A 22,318-nucleotide genomic window follows, 5' to 3' on the forward strand; every position below is an offset into this window, starting at 1 on the left:
AAGAAAGCTATGCAAAATATCCAATAATGTAGAGGTGTAACAGGTTTGACATAAAAAGGTCTTCCATCTGATCAACCTCAAATTGTTTTGTGGCTTAGGTAAAGGCAAACAGAAGTTCTGAATTGCACTCTGTATTCAATTATAGTGTAAGAAAACCCTTTCAGATTACTTGTAGCCTTTGTTCAACTATAATGTAATCAAGATGTTTGCAGATTTGGAATATAATTAACAGTGAAGTAAAACACCAAAAATTTCAAAGATTGTAAATATAAACACATCATGCCCAGGAAGCTGGAAGAATACAGTATTACCACCAAATCATTAAAAATTGTGTACTTATTCTCTCTCATGTATCACAAATATGCTTTTTGTCATCCCATTGCCTTAAGTTAATGCAATTTGAGTGTATGCTTTGCTTTTCAATGGAATTATTTTCCTCAAAACAGACAAGCAGGTGACAGGCTGTTGGTAGCCTTTATTCTAAAATTCCATTCTCAAACTAAGGTCCTCATTTTAAATCTACAGATCTTTCTTATTAAAAAAACCCTCACCGCAACAGCCTGTTTCCTCTAAAAAGAGGACCGAGCCTTAAAGAAACATTACATTACTACTAGAGGTGGATCCAAAGGGCGGAAGATCTCAAAAAAGAAAGAAATACAGCCTTAGGTTGCATCTCCTTTTATTTCCAGTATTCCTCTACAATGCTTCCACTGAATGAAACCTATTCTCTTCCTCTGGCTATCCCACCCTTTTCTCACTCCCATCTCCCCATGTATCTGCAGAACACTCTGAATTATATGTATCTAATTTGCTCAGAAGATCCATAATTCTAATTTGCTCAGAAGATCCAAAACTTACTTCTCGTTCCAGTCAATCAGGAAAAAGAAAGATCTTTTAACTGGTATATTTTTGCGTATCTTCACTTGACATATTGTCTTTCCAGCATAAGTTAGTGAACAAGAAAAAGAGAAAACTTTGTAGCTACAAAAAAGAAAAAGGAAAGGAAAAAAAGATCAGTTGCAATGTACCATGTAAATGCAATGCACAATAAATTTGGAGCTAAATATTTGGAACCTTGGGAAGATCTATCCTTACATGAAAAGGGAATTAAAGTAATAAATCCCATATTAATGGGGGTCTGCATGTGTTTACTTTGGCTTGAATGTTTTTTTTTTTCTATTCAGAGTTCAAGAAAAGAACTGAAGACACCTAGATTCTGTTCCATGTTTTTGTAGTTAAGACTAATTTGTTTTTCATTATTACAGTCAAAGGATGTTTGGACATAAGTTTTGAAGTGTTACAACTTGCTCATCATACAACTTGAGTCAACAGTTAATTTATTTATACTTAACTTTTCTGATCTGTAAAAAAGAGGTTAGTACTCAAGGGATCCTATATATTCATTGCAGCAGAAGTACTAAAGCCTTCTGTGTTGTCATTCTTCAAATACTTTACTAATTTCATTCACATGCATACTTAATCGACTACCTTCATAGTGTAATTTGGGTCTGGAATGATCTGTTAGTTTCATATTGTCATGGTTTAAACCCTAGCCAGACAGCTTGTTCACTCACTCCCAGTGAGTGGTGCCAGGCTGACAGCAATCGAGAGCCTCCCCCCCAAGGGCTCTCCACTTCCCCGCTCCCGGAGGAACGCGGAGGAGGATCGAAAGAGTGCAACTCCCATGGGTTGAGACAAGAACAGTCCAGCAACCAATGTACAACACAAATCACCACCAACGACAACAATGATAAGAGAAAATAATAAGGGAAGAGAATACAATACCACTGGCCAAGAAACGAGTCCCACCCGGAAGCCTGTGTCCTTCTGGGTAACTCCCAGTTACTCCCCACCCCGGGCATGACGTGCTGTGGTATGGAATACCTCTTTGGCTAGCCTGGGTCAGGCGCCCCGTCTCTGCTTCCTCCCGGCTTCCCCTCCTACCTGGCAGAGCATGAGCCTCACAAAGTCCTTGGTCAGGGTAAACATTACTTAGCAACAACCAAAAACATCAGTATCACCAGCACTCTTCCCAGGCTGGCAGTCAAAACACGGCACTGCACCAGCTACCACGAAGGAGACACATGACTGCTACTGCTGAACCCAGGACACATATTCTTCTTATTGGAATATTATAAAATTTTAGACAAATAGAGGAATAGGATATGATTAAACCAATGTTCTTAATTAGTCTTGCAACTTCCAGATCTTCCTGCCACTCTCAGCTTTAGACCACTTTGTATACAGGAACGATGAACAGAATCAAATTTGAACAGGAAATTTTAAGCACTTGCAGACTGAAGGTGTCTAGCTTTGTCTTAGTTACACAAATGATGTTTGATCTCTTCCAGAAGAGATCTCTTAAATATAGCCTCTTTCTTCAAGAGTATAAACATTACAAACAGTTGGAGGATAGTGCAGGAAATAATAGCTTTTAACACAATCAAATGATTAATCATTGGTGTTTAAACAGAAGTATTAATACACAATATACAGACATTACTTGTATATATCCTGACTTATACAATGCTTCAGTTGCCTGAAGTCAAAAAGGTTGTTAAGAGCACATGTGCTTCAACCTATTTTAGGTTTTGTAGAGCATTTTGTATAGGTAGTCTCCCTGTGAATTCAAAAGCATGACGCTATAGTCTTGTCCCCAGAATCACTTCTTACCACCCAGATGAAGATAGGAATCTGCTTTTGGGGGGCTATAGAAAAAAGTACAGCCAAACATCAAGCTAGCAACATCATGCAATTGGCAGCAAATTAGGCACATGTGCTTGGGATTTAAATTAGATAAACCAATAAACTGATAAAAGAAACAAGAACGAATAAAATACAATAAACAAAGAAAAGTAATCAGTTTTGCAAAATTATTCTCCACTTGTAATATCTGTACCTATCTTTCTCACAAGGACAGTAAGACAGGAGTAAGAAATTGAGAGCATAAACATGAAAACTGACAAAAAGCCAATCCACAAAGGTGAACTTGAGATGGATTTGACAGGACACCAGCATGACTCTGTAAAATGTATGACAATGCACTCTCCCGTGCCCCAAATGATTAAAAGAAAGCCATTTATCACATAATGGTATGTGTAGAAAAAAAAAACAATGAGGCAGACAGTGAGGGATGTCAAAATTCTAACACTCATAATACATATATATATGCAGGAATATATATTACAAATATATATTATGAATAGCACCAAGATCATGAAACATGACCTTCAGGAAAGGGAAAATGAGAGCCATGACACAGCCAGCATGAATTCATGCAGTGCAGTAATAAGAACAGGGAGCATGCATGTGAGCGAGGCTAGTAGAGTATTTGAGGAAAGCAGGTGTCCAAACAGCAGTCCATGTTAAGCTATGAATATTGGAATGACTGGAAAGGGAAATTAAGGAGGAAGACAGATTCTTATTTCTACATACTTGAACACAGCATTCAAGTAATCAGTGGCCCTTAGGCCATATGTAATTTCACATTTTTCTGGTAAAACATTAAATGCAGTGGGAATGGTATAACCATCTGAAAATCAGCATAGTGATCACAGCCCTGCATTTATTATCTTAAGTAATGAAAATTCTCTCAGATTTTTATTAAACTGATAGTTACATCTAATGATGTACACTCTCTTGCTCACTGACTAATACACCCACTTTCTCAGCCTCTAACATTAATATAGGAGTATCACCAAAGCAACAGATGTAGTCTAGTATATGAAAAATATGTGATCTAAGAGACAACACCTCTTCTTGTGAACACCTGCTGGATCTCCTCCTACCTGTTCACCCAGGCTTCTGGGATGTTATGGGCAGCATATACAGTGAAGCTGAGCTGGGAATCAAGGCTGACGTCTGCACATGAAGGGCTTTTAGGTATGCTGGAAAGCTGGAAATTTGCATCAAAGCTGCTGCTGTAAATGTGGATGAGACAAGAGATTGCCGTGGAGAGCTCAGTCAATGCAGCCTTTATTAATGCTGAGAGGAGAGAAAGAAATAAAGGTTAGCAATAGGTCATTTATAAAGAATCATATTTATCTTAAACCATCAGTTACAGCTCTGAAATGCTTCCTAATAAAATTCAATTAAAATGACATAACCTACCAACTGAAGCCAATTAGCCACCTGTGCTTCTCAAACCAGCCTTAGTTCACTTCTGGTGTATCATTAAGAGTCTTTCACCACAGTGCTTTCAAATTAAGGCATTTTCAAAGTAAGCATTTTAAACTACAGCAAATTAGTGTGTGCCTCAGATACACCATTTTAGTGTGTTAAATTTTGTTCTGGAAGAATTTTTGTTATATAGGTATTTTGTAATTTCAGCAGCTAAGTAGCTACTTAGGTCAAGGGAACTGGCAATGACGCAGTAGAACAGAGAAAAGGCACTGGTTAAATTTTAAGACTATAAAGCTGTTGCAACTGTACTCAAGTCATAAAATATATACAGTAGCATTCACAATCAGACATAGCAGTCAGATGGTCACAGACTGGTGATAACATTATGCAACAATGAACACTGAAATACATATCTGTATGGATATATGTGAAATGCAGCGTGTACCCTCATTTATATCACACTTTTATTTGTTTCCTCTGGTTTCAGCTCTGCAGTGCTCTTTTTCTGTAATTACTGGCTTTTATCCATCTTGCCTCTCTGTGCTTTTGGAGCAGCTAGGGATTGCCTGGTCGCCAGCTTAAATTAAAATCCCCAGCCCTGGCAGCCTCCATCAAGTAAAGAAAGCTTGTACAAACACTCATTTCTCAGGCAAGGGACAAATTGAGAGAGTGTCAGAGTACATTGTATCATTCTAGGATCAGGATGATTTGTCTTCAAAGAGGACTACCCCAAATTCTCCTTTTCCCACACCTCTAACTCACAGATTTCACTATGATCAAGAACATACTCTCTTCCTGTTATAGTTCCTGACGCACTCTCTAAGCTTGTCCGGCCACTGTATTACATAGCCATCTACCATCAATCTAATAGTGTCTACTGGAAAAAAAAAAAAAATAAAATCAATTCCCAGGAACAGGAAGCCTGAGACTTACATTAGCTCTTTATATTCAGGATAGGTGCAGGACATCAGTTACAGATACCACAATTCACTGGACTTAGCTGTGCCAGTTTCCTGACAGATCTGTCTCCAAAAAAACCCGTATCCTAGGTCTGGAATTTTATTTCCCTGCTTTGATACCTTCTGCCTTAAAACTCAGAACTACTGAGTCACAAAACGTACTGCAAACAGTGCAAAGGAATTATTTCAGTCTTTGATTTATAATAGACAAATTTTAACTATGTAACAATGGAGATATACATAACATCAAAACCGTCTGACGTATATTAGGGTTTGCTACTGGAAATACTGACAGCAAATTATTACACCCATGAGAGACTGGCTACAACCTTATAGTGTTGTAATCTTCTTCCACATTTCTTCCCTGTGAGGGTGGTGAGGTGCTGGCACAGGTTGCCCAGAGAAGCTGTGGATGCCCCATTCCTGGAAGTGTTCAAGGCCAGGCTGGACGAGGCTTTGAGCAACCTGGTCAAGTGGAAGGTGTCCCTGCCTATGGCAGCAGCTTGGAACTAGGTGGCCTTTAAGGTCCCTTCCAACCCAAACCATTCTATGAGTCTATAACATGAAAACTGAATCATTTTAGAGACTTAGCAGGGTTAAGAAAACTCAATCCTGTTACTCTTTGTGCCTACTTTGCTGTCTAGAACTTAATCATCTTTTTATCTATTCTCTTTAGTATTTTCTCCATTCATTATCCTCTACCATAATTGTTTTGAATAAGCCTTTTTCTAATTTCTCCCCCAGAATACCATTCTATTCTCACACCCAGTTCTCTTGGACATGTAATAACTCAGAACCTTCCAAACAAAATGCTTAATTTGCACCGAATTCTTTCATATTGCAAGGAATTACCTGTGGTCATATACACAAACCCTTCTTAAGAGGTCCAGAAGAGCACATTAATGGACTATTATTTGAACCAGTATTTCTACTTTATCTGAAAAGTACTATGCTATTTACATGAAGGAAAAACAGCTACTTAGCAGACTTCCTGGCTCCAATTTGTTCAAAGTGGCAGACAGGTAGATGTAGTGTAATAGCAAATCCCTTATTTATGCAAATTGGCCTACTGAATCCAATGATTGCTGAGTGGAACCTGCTCAGCATTTTCTCCAAAAGAGATTGAAATGTAGTTCAGAATCTGTGTAAACTTCCCGCTGTGTGCTGAAACATGCACTTCGGCCACAAGCACCTTTTACACAATCTGTGCTCTAGGCTGCAAGGTAATGTTTCAAATTTTGGCTCCAAAACAAGAGGAAATATATTATAGTTCAGATAAGCCACAGAAAGGAATCCCACAGATTCTGCCTCAATTATTTATAACATGCTTCAGTGTACCAGTGGTGAGGTGAAAAAAGTTTCCTGGGTGTCAGGGACCTGCACACCCCACAAGATATATGTGGCTAGATGAGGCAAGGTTAAGTCTTCACTTGGTTGTAAGACAAGGTCCATGAGACTCTCTGCTGAAGGAAGCCTGGAAATGTTTGTTTTTTTTTTCCTCTACCTCTTAAATTTCAACCTTTTCCTTGTGGGCTTGCAGGGTCTGTGCCTGCCTGCAGAAATGGAGATAGTTTGGAAGCAGGGCCTGGGAGAATACAAGCTGCTCCTTTCATTACAATGGCAGGGATGAAGACAGCAGTGGAGCAATCAGTTCAGCTGCCAGAAAAGGGAGACAAATGAAACTTCAGCATTATTTATCAAACTATTAGGAGGTTCAGAATGAATGTATTCTCAGGAACAGAGCTTCTCAGGTGTAAGCAAACATCTGAGTATGACTGGACTGCAGCTGCAGGATTTTTCACTATGTTTATTTTCTTAACTTGTCAGCTCTCATTTTAGAAACACTCTTTGGTTTCTGTGCCAGTGAGCCCTTCCCCATCCTTCCACCCCCCCCTTCACTAATTAAGCCCAGTAGCAATTAACTAAATTAGAGACAAACATCTTGGGTAGTCTGTAAATGTCCATTACTCACAAAAGTTGGTCAGCATCTTTTCACTGCATTTTTATGAGCTGCTGAATAGGATTTGGCATGCTGAAATTATATTGCCCATTCATGAAGCCAGTGAACTTTACTGCTTTTTATGATGTTTATGTTTAATAAATCTTAGATGAGAAAGGACTACAGTGTTTCACTGATTTACATAACACAGGCTTCCTACAGCAGATTCACATCTTCAGCTATGCCAGAGTTTATTTTCTAGAAAGGTGTCCCAGGCATAGCCAATATCTAGGAGACAATGAATACACCATAAAGTGAATTGTGACCAAGTTTAACGATCTCACAACTCAAACCTCCTGATTTATTTCTGGTGTGAAATTATTTGGTATCACCTTTTCACCAAAGGTGAGAAGAAATGAGACTTGAAGAAATTACATGAGACCAAGGGAAGTGAACTTTAACCACAGCTGCCAGATACGCTTATTTCTGACACATGTTCCTTGTACACGAAGTCTGAAGGAATAAATTTCACCCCTGGTGAGAAATAGAACAATCTGCACCATTCCTGAAAGAGTCAATGAATACACCTGCAGGTACCTTCCAGATTTAGTAAGGAACATATTATCGTATCCCTTATAGAAAAACATTTATTTTATTTTTCTCAGTCCAGTATTACAATTCATATATCATTTTAGTGCAAGACCTTCCAACAGAGTAGGTACTTTGCTGTTATTGCACTTGCAGATGATGCAAATTCAATATTTGCTGAACATGCCCTCTCTGACTATGTATACACGTTTTCTCTGGGTAAAACATGACAAATATCTGGTTGAACAGAATTTGGAATGAAATCTTAAGACCATTTTGACAACTGTTTGGGAGAACAGGAGCCTTACATTGTTCTTTCTCACTTTTTTCCAGGGAGAGGAAAACCAGCACAATCCTAAATACAGTTTAGGTTATAAATACACCCCCCCCCCCCCCCAAAAAAAAAAACCCTTGAGATTTAGTTAAGGTGCTAAGCAGCACCTTATAAGAAGACACTATTATAAGAAGGAAAAGGCAAAACATGACAAGGTTGTAATGCAAATGCTGATCAGATGTGGTTTCCAAGACCAATATTTATCATATTGTTTCTTCCTACTAATGAAAGAATCCTATGAATTATCCCTTCAAGGACTTTTAAAAATCTCCTGCTGTCCTAGTATCAAAAATGTCTCTGCTGCTGTATGCTTTACGAGACCTTGATAACTTCTAACATTTCTTTTTTGAGAACTACTGAGGTTGCAGTTATTTAAAAATTGGTCTTGGTTAAAAAATGCCACTGGCTTTCAGAACGTTACAGGATGTGACACAGCAACAACTTAGAGGTAAAAAGCCATGCTCAGATGTGAAAGCAATGTAGAAGACATGGTGAAATGCCGTCTCTAAAAACCTCTTCACATTTTTCCATACTCTGAAACAAAAACTTTTTTTCCAAAACAAAACCATAATGGCTTTGTGCTAGGAAAAGAAGTAAGTGGAGTTTTCAATTTTATATACAAAAGCCTTCAAAAAGCCTACCATTATTTCCCCTTCCTTTTTTTTTTTTCTTTTTTTTTTTAAACTCTCTGGGGTGGATCTTTTTATGATCAGGTCTAGAAGCAACTACCAAATTGCAAGCATAATTAGTGAACCTTTAGAGCCTTAAATCTAATGCCGACTTCATTAAATGTATCATCTTTAAGGTATTGGATTTCTGTATTCACTCAAAATATAGTAAGTCCAGCAATTCAGCTAGACCAGGCTGCTGGTTCATTGACATCAGCTTGTGCTGCATTCTAGACTTTCTGGGATGGGTCCCAGAGAATTATGGATCAAATTCCAGAAGCTGATTATGTCTGATTCAGTGAAAACCCTGCCTGAAGTAGCAAGGTTGTAGACATTGTATAACCATTAATTCATCAGCTTTTGAGAAACACGCATGGACTCGGTTTTGTAACTGTTTGCAGCCTGTCTTTTCACACCCTGGCTTGAAGCAGATTCCAAGGCTAACTCTCTATTAACGTGAATAATCTTATTCTTTATTTTCTGAGAACGCTTGATGATGCAGGAAGGTGCTAATGTCTAGAAATGCCCACTGTTCCTCACATCTAAAAAAAACCATCCTTTGAGTACTACAACATTAGTATAATCTTCTAAGGACTTCATACAGAGGAAAAGTACATGATCCAGATTTAGCCATAAATGGATAAGCACTGTTCTATTTGCAGCAATGGAATAGTTTGGTCTACAGAGGTAAAACTTAACAGAGACAGTTACTGCAACACTAAATCAAGGCTAGATATTTTGAATACAGTCTTTGACTTGCTTAGTCCATGGTGAATGACTAATATTAAACCTCTGATAATCTCTTATTAAAAAGAAAGATCAAGGCAGCTTCCAAACAGTAAGGCTTTAATTTTAATAGCATTCTTTTTCTCTTTTATGCTAGAGAAGCTACAATGAAGAAAATCAAAACTCTTTTATGATACTTAAGGTAATAGCTATCACCTGGGGGAGGAAGAAGAGAGGAAAAATAAATTATTAGTTGGAGTAACTAATTGCTGTTCTTGCTGTTCAAATTCTATCCTGTTTTCTTCAAGATAAACACAAGAGACAGAAAAGAACAGTACAAAAGGGAAATACAGTCTGTCTCCTCCTCGGCTGTCAATGATGACTTTATTTGCAACCGTGCTGCTAGAAAAACCAAAGCACACGGTTTTTAGCTTCCCAGAGACCTGGAAAAAATTACCAGCACTGAGCTAAGGTAGTGATTTTACTTTACTTTTTGAGTCTTTGGCCTGCAAAGTTTTGTATGCCTGCAATTATAGTCAGCTAACCATACTGAAGTACACCTCTTGAGGGTAAGGCCTAGGTTCCAGCAGATCAGATTTAGTCATTACTCTCATGCTTTTATTTTATCAGACATGCCCTTAACACCAGCTTTGATATGATAGCTAGACTTATTATCCTAACTTTAAATATTTTGTTTGCTTTTAGAAGCTTAATAGGTGCAAATATAAGGAATGGAGTATGTTAAAACACACATGAAATGTATCATCAATGCACGTGAGAGGTCAAATTGGATTTTGGTTACCTTGGACAACTTTGAATGTAGGCTTCCTCACAGAAACACTAATGGCCTGGCAAGTTCTGACTTGCAGTCAATAAGTTGAAGAGTCTAACATTACATTACCAAAAGCATTCTGCAATTGTTATGAAATTAGGGTGTGCCAAGAACGAACAGAAGCATCACACTACACAGCTGAAGTTTTCCTGTCATAAATAAATAGGTAAAGAGAAGTAGAGAGGTAAAACATCAGATTGCTTTATTGTTATTCAACAACATAGATATTCATTGAGGAAACTGCTGATACAATCAAGTCCAAATCTGGAAATCTCTTTAAGTAGAGGAATGTTTTATATCCTTTCCAGACAGGTTATCTGAACACTGTGCAGGGGAACATGTTTCTAAGGTAGATGTTGATTAGTAACTATTTATTCTTTTCATCTTCAACAACTAGTTGTCCTTAAGAGTGTTAAAAAAAATTCATGGGATAAATTACTATATACAAGGGAGAAGAATCCTACAAACTGTATTTACTTTCTCCTCCCTTCTGCACCTGCATGTTCTCCCCCAACTCCCCCCAGCCTTCCAGCTGCTTAGCTTTTCCTGGCAGCTTACAAATATAATTGCTGCTTCCCTGTTTGCTGTTCATGAAGTTGAATAATGGTGAAACAACAAGGCTGGCATTTGGAATTCTGCATTTCAACCACCTCTGCGTTTGAGACTACTGCAGTCTTTGTGGTTGGTTCACCTTTTTGCCTCCCTGAGCACACTGCACTCAACAAAAGAAGACAAATAAAAAAGAGGGGGGAAGAAAAGCATCTGAGAGGCCACTTTTTTCCTCAAACAAAACTGAGAGAGACCACCTTTCCACAGCACACCCCAGCCACCCCAATGTTCAGATGGAAGGCCCTTTGAAAACGTCTGCATACCACCCCCAGCTGCCTGTCACAAGCCAGCCACAGAGTAGTAGAGAAAGACCCATGCACCAGCGTGGCCATCCCCGGCTGGAACCCAACACAGGCATCCACGACAGAACAGTCTCCTGCACACCCATCAGCCTGTGAGGTGCGCTGCAGTAATGCTAACAGTACTGGATATCAACCAATGAGTCTAAGCCAATTTTAACTGAGGAATTAAGTACAGCAGCATTTATTATTTTGTCCATTACTGTTAAACTACTTATGACAGTGTATCACTTAAAACACTATTTATACAAAAGAAGCAAAGAACTAAAGATTAAGGAGGGAGGAATGAAAGTTATTGGAGCTGAGTAGAAAAGCCATACACAAAAATAATTTCTTTAGGCTTTCATGAAGTTCCTTATTTTCCCTTTTCTCTGCCGAAAAAGTTGTTATTGAGAACCATTGCTATGACCACCACTAACTGCAATCAGTTCTTTCACTTTACTACTTGTTCTCCGTATTTGAACCTCCAGAATTGTTTTAGGAAATGCTATGTTTCATTTACATTTTTAGGTCACTTAAAATTGAACTTGTCCTAATTACCTTATAATACAACTAAATATGTAAACATCTACAATATGTCAACTATAGCAATTCACTAATACAAACAAACAACACAAACAAAATGTGTTTTCTGATGGTACAGCTTGAATTAATATATTTTAAAAATAACACTTTACCTTTTTCTGTTTTATCCACACTTTGAAGTGAATCCTACAAAGACAAAACCCAAGGGGAAAAGCAATCAGTTACTTCAGAAAAGAGCGAATAGCAGTTACATCAGTTTTAGTGGTATTCACGGAAAATAAGGTGACAAAGGGGAAGGATATAACCTTATGTTATGATTACAGAAGACATCGCTGGGATTCAGAACACCAGGACCTGCTTTTTCTAGCTTTTCCAGCTGCTTCCTCTACCATCTCAGACAAGTCACTCAGGACCCAATTTCTGATATTTAGGCATGTCAAGATACAAAGAAGCACTTTTCAACATCTGAGGTGCATACATGTTTTCAGCCTTTCATTGGTATAACAGAGATGAGAATACCCTCTCCATCCCTTTACATACCTTCCATATTCAGACACAACCACACTGAGCAGGCAGAGCTCCAGCATCCTTTCAAAGCTGAAGTGGCCTATATTTCACCTACGCTCCTGTGCCAAATCAGCAAAAATAGCTATGCTCTATAAAAACCTTTGAGCAGGCAGTTAACTAGAGATGGCTAAAGGAAATATTAGGTGCAGGGATTTAGAAGGTGTTCATACCTTGGTGCCTAAACACACCTCTTTATGCCTAACATCAATTCAGCATCTGGATTCCCACTTCATATCCCACTGCTGTCAGCAAGAACTGTTGGGTTCTTATGACTGCTGAAAGGTCAGGCCAGTTGCTTAAACTGAACTGACCAGCCTAATTAAACTTCTTTTTTAAAAAGCTGCCATGTTAAATCCCCAAGTACAATAACTGCCATCAATCAGACCTTGCTCCAGGCTTCTCAGACACTGGGCAAATTTACATATTGCTACACTGCCTGTGCCTCCCCATCCACACAAGAAAGAACATCATCTAGGTAGCTTGGAGCATCTACTGGCAGGATGGGTGGCACCTGCATCCCTGGGGCAGAGGTGGGACCCAGCCTCTGTAAAAAGGGCAAAAGCGGGCAATCAGCTTCCCTGGCTGCTCAGGCTGCCCTGTCTTTGCCTGGCTCTGAAATCACACTCACATGTGCCAAGGTGACATAAATAAGTTACTGAGGTGCAAATCTTGACCAGAGAGACTGTCAAGTTAATTCCGGGTTTCAGTATCTCCTGTGGCTTGCACTGATTGAGCCACTGTCCCTGTAAGGTTTGTTATCCTTTACAGTCACTAATCCCCTTGCAGCAGGTTGAGAATGCTTCATGAGACTACATAGGTATTCAGCAAGATGCTTCTTAAAATTACAGTGCACACAGAGGTGACATAAGAAGTACAATGCTAGATGTACATCTTCCCTCCAGTACCCAGCTTGGAGCTGCCAACATTTGTCTGGTAAACATAAAGAAAAGTCAAATGCCTACTTGAGGGAGAAAAAGCAACATCCATACCGAGAAATGTGTTTTCACAATCCTTATAATGCTGTGAGACAAATGGGAACAGAGACCTTTGTTCAATTCTCTCAAATTTTGGAAAGTAAACAACCTTTTGGAACAGTGCTTATAATTTCAACATAGTGTAGCCCATTTAATATATAGTGGATTAGTGCCTGTTCTGGCAGGATTTGATCTCCTAGGACTTTCTGTGAGCTGCTGTAAGAAAGGAAGGGATTAAAAAAAAAGAAAGAAAGAAATGAAAAACATTGTGCAAGCAGGCCCAGAGTTTCCCCTGAACAGATTTTAAAATCCCAGGGCTATCTTGGTTAGAGTCTGAATGAATCACATTTATAAAGAGATGCAATCAATTAAGAAGACAGTATCACTGGTGCCCAGTTTCTTTCATCATCTTCTAACCATGTTACAGGAATGTACAGTACTGGCACTGAAAAGGAAGTAAGGAGGTAATAGGTACAGTTTAATTAAACACAGAAGATTGGAAGTAAGTTTCTCTGGTCTTCTTTTTTTTTTTCTTTCCTCATAAAAGCAGAATTAAATAGAAACACATTGAGATTTTTTAAATTATGTGAGCATACAGGTACAGATATGTATACACAAACATATTCTGGCACCCTATGCAATTTACATTGGATGGAGTAAGCAGTAGTTTCCTTAAGGCATTATGTGCACATGGAGCTTGCCAAATAGATGCATTAAAAGGTATTCCACACAAAACCACACCACACAGTACACTAAAGCATCAGGAAACCATGGTAAAAAAGCAATCAGAACTTTTTTTTTCTGGCATTTTTCTCGTACCTGATGCATAACGCTGCAGGCACTTGAGATGTAATGTAGCCTCATACAATTCATTCACTTGGGGTGCAAGTTACCTGCTTGAATGAAAAAAGTCTCTCTTCTGCCTAACAAAAAGTCTTGGGGTACTATGCTGTTGAACATAACTGAAACAATTCAAGCAGAATGATAAAATACGCTAATATTGTGGGATTTAATAATTTTGTCAGTATCCAGAATTCACATAAAATTCCCCTACACTTCAAGTATGAGTTGAACTCAAAAAAGGTCTGGAGAAGTTGGTACTCCATCAAACATTCGACTGCAGAGTACTAATTTTGGCTACATATGTTGATACAGACAGGAGAGTTTGTCTTTGTATAAATATTGATAAATGAAATCTGATTTGCTGTATTTATATACTATTCTGTAGTTAAGGCAGTTACATATAATGTTTAACCTCTATTTTCATAAAATGAAACAGTACTTGAGTTACAGAACTTGAAGAAATATATTTTCCTTCTTTTATGTTATGGCTTAGTTGCTGCTGAGAAATATGAAGCTGTTTTTAAAATCATACCTGACTTTCTTCTAGATTGCTGAAGTCTAATCAACTGTCCTAGCACTTGTTTCTCAAAGAAGTAAAAACCAAGAAGCAGCAGCCACAGGGTTTGCTAATGCAGGAACAGTTGGAATTTTTATTTTTTTTTTTAATATATATATATATATCAAAAAAAGGGAGAAATATATTAAAAAAACGGAAAAATATATTTAAAAAAGGGGAAAAGTGTGTGTGTGTATATACACACACACACATACACACACACACTTTTTTTTCCTTTCTCCATTTGTTTGAAGTCAGCTGTTAGTTAGGTGTGATTCACCAAGCAGAGAGTAAGGGGGATAGGAGTGTCACCCAAGGTCACAGACAGCCTTTAGTGGAAGGCTTCAAGGGACAGACAACCAGTTCAGCTAACAAAGCCTGAAAAGAAATGTTAATAGAAGAAAATTTCAATGCCTCAATAACTTAAAAACTCTGAAAAATAAGTAACAATCCAGTCAGTCAGTAGTCTCCAAGAGAAATGTGGAGCAGCTTCTTATGTGAATATTAGGACAGAAAAATATTTTAAGACTAGTGATAAAATATGCAATCGGGGCAGACACTTTTTAACATTCAGAAGAGGATACTCAAGAACAGTATCATTTTGCTCATTACAGATGAGCAAACACCATCATTATCATCACCACTTATATTTTCAGCCTCTAAAGATTACAGCCAGGACAGGCACTCTACTGTGCTGGAGACTGTACATACAGATAAGGAGATGCATTCCTTGCTCTGCAGGGCTGATAATTTAAATAAGTAAAACAGGAAAAGAAAAGTGTACTTCCTCTGTGCAAGGAAGTACGTGGAAGTTGGTTCAGCAAAACGTGTATATACTGGAGACTATACAGTGGAGTTGGAAATTGGACACATGCTGAAGAATAAGCAATGGAAAGCTGGAAAAACTTAGGGAAGAGCTTTTTGCTCCTGTTGTTTTTACAACAGGATACATGGATCAGTTCATAATTCAATTTTTTGCTTAGTACCAATCATTTCATATCTAAAATAAAAACAGTACTTGCATAACAGTGACTCGGAACAAGCAGAAGCAAATGTGAACATCAACAGAAAGCTTAGACTCAAAAAAGGTGACCTGTACTCTTCGGATTTTATCCCATTATCTTATTCTTCATGGCATGACATGGGGTTTTTCGATTGCTCAGGGTAGGCCACACTAATAGGAACGAATCTGTTTCTCTGCTGGAATTCAGAGATGATGCACCTGAAAATGGACTCTCCCTTATGAGGAAAGACTGAGGGAGCTGGGTCTCTATAGTTTAGAGGCGAGGAGACTGAGGGGTGACCTTATTAGTGTCTATAAATATATAAAGGGGGAGTGTCACGAGGATGGAGCCAGGCTCTACTCAGTGGCAAACAGTGATAGGACAAGGGGTAATGGGTACAAACTGGAACACAAGAGGTTCCACTTAAACTTGAGAAGAAACTTCTTCTCAGTGAGGGTGACGGAACACTGGAACAGGCTGCCCAGGGAGGTTGTGGAGTCTCCTTCCCTGGAGACATTCAAAACTCTCCTGGACACATTCCTGTGTAACATTATCTAGGTGCTCCTGCTCCGGCAGGGGGATTGGACTAGATGATCTTTTGAGGTCTCTTCCAATCTCTAGCATACTGTGATACTGTGATATTCAGCAATTATAAGTCAGCCATAGGAGGCAGTTTACATGTTGGGTTCAGAGAACTGACAGGAACACTCAAAGAGAAAATACACGAAATTTTTCTGAACTCCAAAGAAATCTTCTAACAAAATAATACCAACATATTTCTTTTGCTCTAATTCCTTCCTAAAGGAGAAGATGTTCTGTTACTGTCTTCTGTATATTTTTACTAGATCAAGCTCTGTTTATCTCTTAAGAAAGATTCTGGGTTGACAAAATACTTTTCTCAAGGGGACAATACTGATCTGCCTAATGCCTCTCAGGACAGCCTGGGGTTTAACTGAAAAGCAGATCATGTGAATCCTTTGTTACTTCTTTTATCTCTTTCTCTACAGTATGTGCCCTCTAATATACAGGAATAACTTTTCTTAAATGGAGATATTTCCATTTAAATCAACAACATGCCAGATAAAATGCATGCGCTCACAGACTCATTTCTGCTGGAATTTACCCAGAACAGTGACTTACAATAATTGATGCTGAAGTGGACAAGAAAAGATTGAGGATACTATAGCAACAAGATATACAGTGAGTCATGACCTAGAAGGGAAGCAAGAGAAGGCATTTATGTGAATCAGCTGGTCAGCTCTGAGCAACAATAACAACAAAACCTTACAGCTATGTTGTTTCTTGCATCTTGGTCCTTAACAATACTTGCCAAAATTCAGACAGACAGCACCCATATAAATAATTACAGAAGGTCACAGCTGGTTCTGCCTAGGGCCATGCAGCAATGTCTGCTCCGTGATCTCTAGTGCCCTCTGTTCCAGAAACATGGTGCACGGTTTTACTTACAGAGACTTGCAGAGACCTACACTGATGTTCTAGAGCTTATCTGCTTGGCCCCTGTACTTTACTTAAGCTGGAAACTATTACCCTAACCCTCTCACCTGAAAGAGGAATAAACAGAGACTAAGAATGCAAAGATTTAAGAAAAGAAGTTTTCTGAGCACCACTGCAGCCTCTTCAACTAACATACTTTCTGGGTTTTTTGTGAGTCTTTTCACCTCTCAGAAATAATTTTGCCCCTGTAAGATGAGTATTTGAGGGTTTGAACCCTTCAAGAGTAAGTGTATATGGATGACAATATGTAAGTAGTTTGCCATATATCACTCCTACAACACAAGAAAAGTTACAAAAAGAATTATGCTAGCTTTCCTCAGTCTTACATTTGGGACCTCAAACAGCGTATCAGGCAAAACAAAATAAATCCCACTTATCTAGCTAGACATGTTTCTAACCAGCACTCACTAGTTACCTCAGTTAACACTAATTATCCCATTGTTTACTTTCCTGTCAGAAGTGTTCTTACACATATTAAAGCAAACAGCTAAAAAAAACCAATAAACAACCCAAAACCCAACAACCTAACAAAACAACTCAATAAAGAGAAAGAATACAAGTTTTATAAGTAGGTAACTGTCTGAGAAAGCAACCACCTTACCCAGTTTGGCATGCTTTTCTAAACAATATTTGGTGTGAGAGAATGAAAAGACAGAGGCCGTATAAGAAATGAAAAAAAAAAAAAAATCCTTAGTAACTTATTGAACTTTTTAGAAAAGTATGGAGAGAATTTCATTAGGATGAAGAAGAATTAGCATGAGTTAAGGTTACACCAGACTAAATGCAAGTGATTAATGGCTTGATTTTCGAATTTGCTGAGCACCTGTATTTCCGAGATGCTGATTTCAGAAGAATTTTTGGGTGTTCAGAACCTCTGTAAATCAGGTCAGAGTGACTTGTCCAAGGTCATACCAAAGTGGCTGATGACAAAACTGAGAACAGATACTGCCCTCAAAGTGACAGTTCATGACTATACAGAAACCCCTGAAAAATCCACCTCCGTGTTTTAAGAGTGAGTATTCCAGCTAAAATAAGGTTTATATGATGCTGGTCCTTCTTTACATAAATAATAGAGCATTTCTATCTGAAAAAAATTGTAATTTATATGATATTTATAGAAGCTTTTTTTTTATTGTTAACAACATATGCTAAATTTATGAATAGAATACTTTGAAATTGCATGATTTAGTAAACAGGTGCTGTGGCAAAGCAGAGATTTGTGTGTTTTGTGGGAATAAAAAAGGACAACCAAAGGAGCATTTCACTTACACTTAAACACAGCACAAGTCCTCTATTGCTCCTCTGTCACACATCTTTTTTGATAGGGCCTTTACCTAATGCTTGTCAGAGGGGAAATAAATGCGTGCATACAGTAAGAAGTAAGAAGGAAAATTCACACAGTAAGACAGCAGAATGGCTTTGATCAACCATAAAATTAGTGATACCCATTTCAGCTCCAGTTTTAAACAGAAAAATAGGACATCAGCTTGCGTCTTTTACCTGTGTTTTCACCAACGGCACTGCACGAAGTTTCTTGACTGCATCAGTAATGTCTTTGGTTTCCACAAAACAGAGGACACTGCAGATAGCTTTAGCTACTTCAATCACATTATCAACTTTATGCTGCTGATTACAAACAAAAGTGGGGGGGGGAGTGGGAGAAGGCACACAGTAGACATATACCATTTATCAGAAACACCTTAGTGTAAATTTCATGCCAGTGAGTACGCAGAAAACTGTATCTGCTCATCCAAAATTCAAACACACCAGGCATTAGTCTGGCTACACTGAAATCTCTAGTGACATAAGGATAGCATAGTTTTCATTAAAGTCCAATTATCTGCCACAAAATGTGCCTTGTTGAAAACTGACAAATTTGATATTTAAAACTGATTTTGAGGCAAAACTTCAATTTGTCCTAACTTCATGAGCGTAGAAGCCCTGAAAAAGCAAACTTCTGAGGACACATGAACCTAAATGATTCACAGACTGACTGTGGTTTTTATGATACTGTGCTGTGAATTTATCCCCAATATTGTCTCCTACCCGTCTCTGTGAGAGCTGGCAAACAGCCATGTTCCTCCTAAAAATAGTGACTATGTGGGAGGCTGCATAATCTGACACCTGTGGACTGAGTACTTCTGCAACTAGCTTTTCTGCAAAATGTATATATAGTTCAAATTATTAAATCTTATTGATAATAAATTTAGATATTTAAATATTACCATATGAAAAAAACCCTCTAGATGAATAATCTCAGAAATACTTTGGAGGATTCAAAAAGAAAAATTTGGATCCCAAAGGAAGGAAAGTGCAATCTTTAAATATCAAGTACTCTATGTTCAGAAAAATTAATAAATAAATTAAAATTCATATGTTTCCTGCATAGTTATATCACTTCATTAAACCTTAAAATATTCTCTGAACACGTAGAAACTCTTCTATAAATATTTTCCATGTTTCTGTACTGATAAATGTTCATTTTAGCATGTTACAGCATGTCTACTGATAAAACCATTTCTGTAACTTATCTATATCATGCCTGAAAAAGAAAAGCTGCACCAAGATGAGCTTTCTATTTTCAAGCTTAAGGTCTATATGCAGGCTGTACTGAGAAGGTTACAACCTATCATTAATACAAATAAATACAAAAATAGATTGAGGTTACTAATTCCACATTATCTGCCTTGAGCAGAACTAAAGTGGGAATGAATTACATAAAATATTCTGAAATATTTTAAATATAGGTTGTTGGGGTTTTGTTAGTAATTAAAGACAGCAACACTTTTTCATACTGGAAATTCTAAAGAGAAAAAGGCTCTGGTTGACTGTAATCTCTTGAGAACTTCAGAACTTGCTCTGAAGTTGATTCACCATTCTGACAGTTTACAAGGAGTCCATTTCCTTTTTTTCCTATTTCTTTCCTTCCACATAAGATTTTTAAATTGAACTCCTGCTGGATTTATTCTCTATACACACACACATTGCCAGGAGAAGTAGAAACCTGTAAAAATGGCATGGCTTTTCTTACCATGTATAACACTGACAAAACCAAAGCATTATACATGCTGTTTTATTGTTCAGTTGTTGAAAAAATGCATATATATGCAATATACCTACATAATTTTTTAATTACTGTATATAGTTTGTAATTATAAATTAAGTATATGATATATATTTATTGAATTATAAATTAAGTATAATTCTAAATTAGCATTTTTTGCCTTCACAAGTAGCTATGTTTATTAAACCAATGGATTTTATGTCTATAAAGACATGTTCATGTAGACAAATTTCTGAGCAGCACATGAAGCAATAGACATACACAGGAGTAATTCTTAAGTAGAGAAACAGCTCTACTGCCAGACAGGAAAAACAAAAAAACAAACCAACCCCAGAACAACCAACCAACCAAAACCTCCCAAAACCAACCAAACAAACCCAACCAACCTAACCCAAACACAAACCAAAAAACCCCTCCCAGCAGTTTATATACTCTCGTACTTACGTATATGTGTTGTTCTCCAAAGACAGTTGGATACCTTGAGGAATGTATTTCTTTCTGTAAAATATACTATTCCATTTAGAGTTAAATTACCAAGGTACTTAATATTTTATAGAAGCTACTATACCATAGATTTGGTTTATATGGCAGCTGCTTCTAAGGAGAACACTGCAGATCAAGAAGAGTAAGCATGCAAAAAAAAAAAAGTGTAATAATGTGTACTACGAAAGATGACCTCTTTCTCACTATTTCTCTTTTTGGATATTATCATATAAAGAGTTTTCCACATGTAGACATATGACATTGATTTTTTTGATTTTTGCCCCAAAGAAGGAAAGACAGACATTCATTTCTAACAGAAGTTTTACATTTCTGAAAGTACCAAAGAATTATAGTCAACATTTTGTATATGTTTTTTTTCCCTCCACATACTTAAATACCAACAGAACCTTTGAAGGATATTTTGGTGTTTAAATTATTTAGATGATTAAAAAATGCTATTTCATTCTAGAACTTCTGCACTCTGTATTAAAAATTTACAAAGTTTTCTCTCTACATTAATAGTACATTCTGAACAGAGTCAAAACGAAGTGCATGCCAACTGATTATCAGGGCAATCAAAATGGCTAGTTCTCTGTCTGCACACATTCCCTGGGAACACTCTCTACATTTAACTCCAGCAACACCAATCCCACCCCCACCGTGTGCCAAACAGCCTGATTTTTTTGTTTTTAATTTTCATTTTATAGAAGCATTATCCATCATAAAATGATTTTTACATTTAGTGATCATTACTAATGATAGTGGGCTTGTCACATAAGTCAGAAGAACTGGTTTCTCCAAGGATTTTCAACAGACATCCTTGAACAAGTAAATTTGGAAGTGGGTAGATAAATGGGCAAAAAAAAAATATTGATTTTTTTTTTTTTTTAAACAGAGAATCTCAAGGTCTGTCTAATTACAACTGAAGTTCTATCTGAGTACAGAACTCAAGCAGATATATGCGCATTTAACATAGTATATGTGAGTAACTCCCAGTGGCTTAAAGTTCAGAGTGTGCTAAGTGTCAACTGTGGTGAGTCAGACAGGTAACAACCCTTACAGTGATGTGAGTGCTGTCTTTGCAAATCAACATAATTATTCCTGTGTAACCCTGGAACAATTATAAAGACCTCAAATTTAACCTGTCTAAAGGAATCTAATGAAACATTAGAGAAAATAAGTAAACAAAGATTCAAATAACAAATCAAGGATTCTCAACTTTTGCTTTCTTTAGTCATGTATTTATGACCAAAATGCATTAAATTAGAGCTTCTGTTGTTTTTTCAAGCCACTTATTAAGGGAAAGCACTAACACTAGTTTTAATTATTACAGGTTTGAAAAAGCTCCATTAATTGTGACGCCTCTGAAAACATCTGCATGGTGATCTGATCTACGTCGTTAATTTGCAATCCTACTCTTTAAAGCAGTTCACACAAACTTATACTGAGTTTGCCTGAGAAGACACTGTTGAAAAAAAACCCAAACTACTGAGAAACTTAGCTCTAGAGTAACACACGCATATTTGTTGCATAGCACGAATATTTGAAAAATGTCCTGTCTTTCCTTTATAAAAACTTAATGATCTCAAGTAATTGCTTACTCAAGGTAAAAATCTTTAGCAAAATCAAATTTAAGAGGGCTTCATTATAGGTCTGAGGAATATCTACAAAGCATCATTTACAGAAGGTGGGTTGTAATGCCTCATTAATG

At 37.4% G+C, this 22,318-nt stretch overlaps 1 protein-coding gene across 1 annotated transcript in view; it reads right to left on the reverse strand.

Annotated features, from left to right (window-relative positions):
• Nucleotides 1-22,318, reverse strand: part of PIK3C2G (phosphatidylinositol-4-phosphate 3-kinase catalytic subunit type 2 gamma) — a 208,370-nt gene that overhangs the window by 150,354 nt on the left and 35,698 nt on the right. The window contains exons 8-12 of the mRNA XM_057428016.1: nt 20,569-20,622; nt 18,561-18,683; nt 11,754-11,787; nt 3,789-3,984; nt 859-981 (exon numbers count right to left, since the gene is read on the reverse strand). Of these exons, the coding sequence (XP_057283999.1) occupies nt 859-981; nt 3,789-3,984; nt 11,754-11,787; nt 18,561-18,683; nt 20,569-20,622 (530 nt within the window). The remainder of the gene's footprint in view (nt 1-858; nt 982-3,788; nt 3,985-11,753; nt 11,788-18,560; nt 18,684-20,568; nt 20,623-22,318) is intronic.

This window comes from Pezoporus wallicus, unplaced genomic scaffold, assembly GCF_028554395.1.
Source record: "Pezoporus wallicus isolate ANWC-B61680 ecotype Strahan unplaced genomic scaffold, APGP_CSIRO_Pwel_v1 contig_2908, whole genome shotgun sequence".
Lineage (NCBI taxonomy): Eukaryota > Metazoa > Chordata > Aves > Psittaciformes > Psittacidae > Pezoporus > Pezoporus wallicus.